Genomic DNA, 8,049 nt, shown 5'->3' on the forward strand with positions numbered 1-8,049 from the left:
CCCTATGATTGAGTTCCGCTGTGGTGCACACATTGCACATAGTTTTAAGCTACAAAATTTGTATGGCTTATAATTTGCTTGGGTATAGCATAGCGTAACAATGATAATTCATTTAAATATTGATATATACAACAAAAAAAAAAAAACAAATATGAGATATTTTAGTTTTGATCATTTTTGCGGAATAAATCAGCTTAATCACCCTGTAATCTTTGCGACAGAGTTTGCGATACTGCCACTTTAATTGTTTTTCTTTGGTGCAATAACCGTTTTATGAAATCATTATTTAAGATCAAAGCCCAACATTTAGCGAGTTCAATAATAGTGAACTTAATGAAATACAGGCGAATTGAGTACTTTCTCTATCATTCTTGAATGAAATAAATATTTTACTCCACACAGCTGTCTTCAATATATTCATTATAATAAATCCCTTTCAAAAATAAAGGTGTTGGCAACACTTGTGCCGGCAAATTGTTGAAATTCTTCGCGTACGGAATTCTAATTTATTATTTTTGCTAAAACAGTAATTATTCTGACCATGGTGAACACTTTGTATAGCATCCATATCGGTCAGTTATTTTGAATTAAATCTAAATCAGCTTCTCAAAAAGGTAATTGGGCGAATAAAAGCAACAGGTAGAACACCCATCGAATGACAACAAGCAACAGCTGTGCGCAGTAGAAAAAGAATATAAAAAGGTAAAACGTTTGATTATTTGCTTAAACATGCAAAATATGTTTTTAATTACAAAAAGAGCTTGGGCGAACATTCGATCTATAGTTTCCATGTGCTGGCGTGCACTGCGTCTCCTATATTTACATCGAGTACGCGGCCATATTGTTGATATCTGCGAAGGATGGTGCTTGATACAACGGCGGGTAACTCGATACCTTTCTCCATGAATGTGCCAGCTTTCAATTGCAGTGAGGAAGCGCGCCTACTAGCCGATACCCCTCTTACGGAACTGAGCTCTGAGACGCGCATTAAACTTTCTGAAATGTTGAATGGCAGGAAGATTTTGAGACACGCAGGCCACGATCGCGATTGGCGCGGCATTGCTGAGCTTGCAAAGGTAAGTAATTTTTGTAGCACCAACTCGAATGATCCAATGCAGGCAGTACTCAGTCAATGGTGCCACAAAAACTCAAACGAAGCAACATTTTGTCATCTACTGTATTTCTTGTCAAAAATCGATCGTTGGGATGTGAGCGATGATATATTTACGTTTCTGAGTAAGTTTGGCTTAAGCTAGACACGGAAAAGAGGAGAAATGAGATTATATATTGATAATTTCTACCATTGCTTTTAGTAAAAGACGCACGTTTATTTGAGTGCAGAAGATCTTATGCAAATGCTGCAAGCGGCACAAGTTCTGAAAATACAACATTTGCTGGAAGTGGGAGCATTGCAGAAAATGATGGTGTGAGCAATGGGAATTGTGAGGATGAAAGCGATTTTCATGAAAATAGTGATGATTCCGATAATGATGCCAATGCTGATGGAGGTTCCAGTTCCTCACCAAGCCCACCGCCGAGTCCCCCGCCAAGTCCCCCAGCAAATTTGGAATCCCTAATAGAACGTGTTGAGCTGTTGACAAATGCTAACACTCCGGCTCGAGTAATACAACCTACACTTGATCAAACAAGGAAAGACTCTTTGGCTGTTGCTGTTGCTGTGCAATCGAAACAGCCAGAACCCGAGCTGATCGTAGATGAAGTAAATGCATTAACGCGCCAAGATGCAGCGCGCTTACGCAGAGGTTTGCCACTTACCAAGTACGATGCCTTCGTGCTGTACGCCGATCCTGATCAAGATTACGCCAATGAGTTGCAGCAAAAATTGGAAAAATATACCGAATTCAATTTCGAGGCAAGTGAATGTTGCGATATGAAAGTGTATCGGTTGCAAGTTGGAAAATATAATAAACAAATTTTCTATTTCAGCTAGTCTTTAAGAATCGTGATTTGCTTGGTGGCACTTTTTTTCACGATGCTGTGACGGAGCTTATTGAAGATCGTTGCAATTATGTGTTGCTGATTGTAACACGAAATTTTAGCCGAGATTTCGAAAGTTGCTTCTTTTTCAACAACACGCAGTCGTTACAATTAAGTAAATATACATATATAGTCTCTTTTATTTTTACATATCTTATTTTTTTTTTTTCATTTCTTAATCTGCAGAAGAAAATCGTCGAAGAATCATACCTTTACTATACGACTTACATTTGCCGCGTGCTTTGCGTGGATTGCATACTTTGAAATATAATAGCGAACACTTTTGGGATCTCTTGACCGATTCCTTGAGTGTAAAAGTGCCGCCGTTACTTACAAAAGTCACCGAACACAAAGAGTATGTATGCCGATATTAAATGCATATTAAGAAAAAATTATGAGCATATTTTAATGTAATTTTTTAGCAATACTGCAGTGTTACCAAGTATGCCAAAACCACCAGACACACCAATTGCAGATAATGAGCAGAAACCTAAAAGCAAAACAACTGGAGATAAGCCTGTAGGCAAAAAGAAGCTGTTGAAGAAGCCTGAATGGATTAAAAAGAAAAAAGTACAAAAATGAGCTTAAAAGTGCCTTTAACGCCAATTTGAAAGGCGTGTGTGCATTTACTTGCCAATTTTTTTGTAAGCCAAAAAATATACTTATACTTACATACATATATACTGAGATTAGCTGAAGGTTGCCAATAGGTGCAGCAGCATTTATATCATTTACAGGGTTATATGTTTATATGCTTTTTTCATTTAGAGTTAAAAAAATGTGTGAACGCCACGTAGTTTTAGATTGAAATGTCGAAATATCTGTACTTAAAAATTTGTGTAATTAAATGTGTAAAGCTGTTTATGTGCGATTTGGAAGCAAGAAAAATAAAATATTGTATTAACCCGAATCTTCCCACGATTACCATATGGTAATGCAAACAGCTTTTGCAATTTTACGTATTATGTCTGAACTAAATAACAAAAACAAAAAAGAATAACTGTATTTCACGCACAATAATTGCAGCCCACGGAAAAACATAAGTGTTTTGTTATTTTTAGTGCAGCTAGCAAAGCTATAAGACGTCGAACTCAGGTGAAAAAAAAGTGAATTATTGTGGTTTTTTAACATGGCACGTCGGTAAGTATATGAATAACTTTTTGCTTTTTTGATATATCTCCAAAAAAATTGCATCAGTTGGTAGCTAATGAAATGAACTAGTAAATGCAAGTTTAGTTTTGTTTGAAATTTGATTTTTTGTGTAACTTTTTTGTATTTTACTCAAATCGTTACCATATGGTAACCGTGGGATGTCTAGGGTACATGGTTTTAGTTACGTTTGGTGTAGTTTTTTTTTTGAGATTTTTGATCAAATTTATTGATATTTTGTGAATTACAGCGGTTTATCGTTGCAAGAAATGCTTGATTTCATTCAAGAACTCGATGAAGCAGAAGATCAAAATCAACTGTGTGATATTCCAACCACTCTTTATATCGAGCCTCCTGTGGATGGCAACGAATCTGGCGAAGATGACGCTGAAGATGATTGTGCGGGCATTCCAGATAATGTTTGCCCGGCTCAGCTAAGAGGTGGCTGCGAAGTTGCGACGTATGCAAGGTTTCGATGAAGAGGAGGATATGGGAGGCATGTTTAGAGACGGTATAAGCATACCATCATTTTAATCTTATAACCTCTAAATTTTTCAGCACCAAATCCAGGAGATTTGCCTGTTATTGAGGTTGAAGACACTTATAATGAGATGGAGGATGAAGAAACAACGGCTAATCGTTCAGAATCTCCAAGTAGGAAGCGCTTACATACAATTGAACCGAACCCTTCAAACGTTGCATTGCCATCAGGAAACAAGGAAACTGTATTTGAATGGGTCAAGAAGAAATCGTCATCTCTAATTCCAACTTTTCCAAACGCAAATTACGAAGATTGTCGTCATTCACTGCCACACGAATAGTTTGAAAAATTTTTTCATGACACATTATTGGAACATATTTGCGAACAAAGTGCATTATATTCGGTGGAACAGAATAGACCGAACCCAAATATAACAGTCAGCGAACTTAGAGCATTCATAGGCATATTGATCGTCACTGGCTACAATTATCACTCCAATTACAAACATTTGTGGAGTCAGGATGAAGATATTCGCAACAATCTTGTCAGTAACACCATGCGTCGGAATCGTTTTCAAGAGATTTTGCAAAATCTCCACTTCGAAGAAAGTTCCAAGGCTTCTTCAAAAGACGCCCCAAATCCTGACAAAATGTGGAAACTGCGACCTCTTACCGATCATTTGAAAGCAAAAATGATAGAAAATTTCCATCCGGAACAAAATCTTTCTTTCGACGAAAGTATGATATCCTATTTTGATAAACATGGATGCAAGCAATTTACAAAGGGCAAACCATTACGATTTGGATATAAAGCCTGGTCCCTATGTACTCCATCTGGTTATTTGGTGAATTTTGAAATTTACCAGGGGAAGAATCCTCGATCGAATTTGGAGTACGAAGCAAAGTTTAGAAAATGCGCCGCTCCTTTAGTCAGCATGATCGACGATTTTCCTGATGAATTGAAATCGCTGTCATTCCAGTTTTATTTCGATAACCTGTTTACTAGTTAACCTTTGTTGGCATATCTCAAGTCATGCGGATATAATGGTACTGGGACAATCCGAGAAAACAGAATTCCAGCAAGCTGTCCACTAGTGCATAAAAAAGACTTCAAGTCAATGGAAAGAAGTTACTCTGAATCAATTGAAATGAAAAGCACTGGTATTTGTTTGGTGAAATGGAAAGATAACAATGTTGTCTAGAGGTCCCACGATTACCATATGGTAACGCTAGTTTTCCGCGTTTTCCGGAAAATCGAAGTGAGGAAAATGAAAATGGACTTCATTTTCGTGCACAGGAGATCGAAATACATAAGTATACAACATTTAACAAAAATCCAAAACAAAAAAAGTTATGGGACTTCCCGGGTTAATTAGCTAAAGTGGAGAGGCAAATTCAGAAGATAGCTTTTCAGAGAAGAAAAAAAAAATGAAATGTAAACTGAAGAAAACGAATTGAGGCTAATAAGGGAGTTTGGGAATACGGCGCAAAAGCTTGGGGTAAGTTTGTTTGTTTGTTTGTCTATTTGGTTGTTGTAGCAGTTTACTGGGGTGAAATACGGTACACTAGACAGGGCTAGTATACTGGGGCGGCAGCCCTTGGTCGGGAATAAAAACCCGAGTAATTCCGGTAACGTAGAACCGGCTGCCATGGCTGTTTACTATACCCTGCCAGTGCAATGTACATTATATGTCGTCTTCGTCTAGCTCATCTAACGGTTAGCCCTGGAAATTTGCGTTTTCGACAGGTTGGCCCCATAGAGAAAGGCATGTAAGACGAGTGAGTATGATGAGGCATGTGCAATGCTGGTTAGTATCGTGCGGGGAGCCTTCACATGCTGGACATATCGCACCCTAAATACAAAAGGGTCACAACTCAAAATGTACCTTCTGCTCAAATATGAACGAGACGTTATCAATAAAACGGTCCGCGGATGACATATGGCAAAAATAAATTTTTTGTTTTTTGGTAGGACTGTTATAAGCTTACATGGCAAATTTCAGCGTGATATGTCGCATAGTTTGTTTTCTGTGCTACTGTAAACAAGTCAAGCTCGAGTGTGGAAAATTTTGAGTTGTGACCCTTTTGTATTTAGGGTGCGATATGTTTGTTATGTCGGGGTCAATTCTGGATAGGTAGGGGTTTAGCCTGCTACAGTATCCAGAACGTTATTGGGCCAAGGTTACGCAGGTCTTTCGGGGTAGCTAGAGCTCTTCATCTAATGTGGGTGGAGGTTGGACTCCAATTACGGCATTCGGGGGTCGGGAGCTTAAGAAGGTGGTAAAGGTCTACCGATGAATGTGGTTAAGTGTGTGGCTAAACACCGTCCGGTGCAGTAGTTGTCGGTTAGTTTTGTCCTGGATCTTGTCGGAGTAGTTAAAGGGATACCTCCCGACGTGCCTGGAAGGCGGCTCTGGTTCAAGAAGGGAAACGTACGTAGCACCCGAGTAGAAACTGTTTGCTGAGCTACCTTGACAGGTAGCATCTGTGCCTCATTATGCAGATGTTGTGGGGAGGACATCAGGAGGCATCTTGTGGCTGTCCTAATGGCAGAGTTTTGGCATGTCTGGGGTTGTTTACAGTCGGAATTAATCTTGAGTTGTAGTTTAACCGTCGTAGCCGAATGGGTTGGTGCGTGACTACCATTCGGAATTCACAGAGAGAACGTAGGTTCGAATCTCGGCGAAACACCAAAATTAAGAAAAACATTTTTCTAATAGCGGTCGCCCCTCGGCAGGCAATGGCAAACCTCCGAGTGTATTTCTGCCATGAAAAATCTCCTCACAAAAATATCGGCCGTTTGGAGTCGGCTTGAAACTGTAGGTCCCTCCATTTGTGGAACAACATCAAAACTCACACCACAAATAGGAGGAGGAGCTCGGCCAAACACCCAAAAAGGGTGTGCGCGCCAAATATATATATATATATATATGTAGTTTGACCTGCTTTGTACCATGGCAGCCTCTTCTACGCTACCGGAATTACTCGGGTTTTCCCCGGCCAAGGGCTGCCGCCTCAGTAAACTAGCCTTGTCTAGTGCACCGACCCAAGTCTATTTGGTCTACTATGTACATCCGTTATGTTGCATGCACTTAAACGTATTTGTTGCATAATCAGATCAGATTTTAATGAAATAGAAACAACCGTTGCATGATTTTTTTTTTGTAATTTTTTGCATTTTATTATTTTTCATCATAAATAACTTTGTTGTTTGTTTGTTGTTGTCGTTTGTTATTTGTTTTTCTTCATTGCTGCTTCTCTCTTTGAATTGTTGTTTTTGTATTGTTATTTATTTTATTTTTTATACTTGTTGCTGCATTCATTGCATACCTAACGTCTAACTCTCAGCATCCTCCTCAGCATCGTCATCATCATCCTTAATTCACGCAACGCAACGCATGGCAACGTTTTACATATGTATGTGTGTAATTATGTGTGTTTGCGAGTACATATTTTTTTTTTAATTTTTGAATTTTTATTTTTTTGCATTAGTTTTTTATACATACATACCTACGTATTTGCGCATGAATAATTCAATTGGTTCTTGTTGTTTTTGTTCATGTGTCGCCGTTTGACTTCACTGTATGACTGACTGACTGTTTGACTAATGTTTTTAAGTTCGTTAGTTGATTAATGCCACCTACATACATACAGATGCATACCGATTTATTTCACAATTATTTCTTCTCATTTATTGTTTATTAGTATTGGTTTTTTGTTGCTTTAGCTGTTGCTGTTGCTGTTGCCGTTGCTGCATCTATTATACCTAAATTGTTTGTATGTGAGTGTGTGTGTGTACGAGTGTGTGAATTTCTGCCCGCGGCAGTTTCCATTGGCCTATCGTCTAATATTTCTACTTTTCATTGCTGCTGGGAGTTGTTGTTCTTGTTGCAATTATTGTTTGCAATAATGCAAAGCATTTGCTTGTTGTTGTTTGTTTTTGTGTTCGGCTTATACTCGTATGAATGTGATTTCATGCTGTTTAATTTATAATTTTATTTATTTCATTAATCAAAATTATTATTATTTATAACTTTTTGTTTTAGTAATAATGATAATCATAATAATAATCAGTATAATCATAATGCTTACAACTAAATTAATACAATTTTTCATTCAATTTTTTTATCGCATTGAATTACTATTTTCATCATTTCTCTCTTTCGCTTCACTTAACTTCTGCAATTTTTTTTTGTTTTTTTTTTTTTTTGCTGCTTTAACTTGAACTTTATCTGCTTCTGCTTCTGCTTTTGCTACTACTTCTGCTTTGCTACGCTTACTATTATTATTTTTTTCATATATCTCTGCTTGCCGTTCATTTATGAAGTAACAAAATTAATAAAAACAATTTAATTGATCTTATTTTGTTTTTGTTTTAAATTACAATAATATGCTAGTTGTTTTTTATAATATATATGTATG

At 37.5% G+C, this 8,049-nt stretch overlaps 1 protein-coding gene across 1 annotated transcript; it reads left to right on the forward strand.

Annotated features, from left to right (window-relative positions):
* Positions 1-449: 449 nt before the first annotated feature.
* Positions 450-2,869, forward strand: LOC128865972 (uncharacterized). The gene is made up of 6 exons (XM_054106420.1): positions 450-702; positions 759-1,236; positions 1,314-1,873; positions 1,948-2,113; positions 2,185-2,353; positions 2,421-2,869. Exons 2-6 carry the CDS (start codon positions 861-863, stop codon positions 2,578-2,580), a joined length of 1,431 nt encoding a protein of 476 aa, XP_053962395.1. The 5' UTR covers positions 450-702; positions 759-860; the 3' UTR covers positions 2,581-2,869.
* Positions 2,870-8,049: the final 5,180 nt, after the last annotated feature.

This window comes from Anastrepha ludens, chromosome 6, assembly GCF_028408465.1.
Source record: "Anastrepha ludens isolate Willacy chromosome 6, idAnaLude1.1, whole genome shotgun sequence".
In the NCBI taxonomy this organism is placed as follows: Eukaryota; Metazoa; Arthropoda; class Insecta; order Diptera; family Tephritidae; genus Anastrepha; species Anastrepha ludens.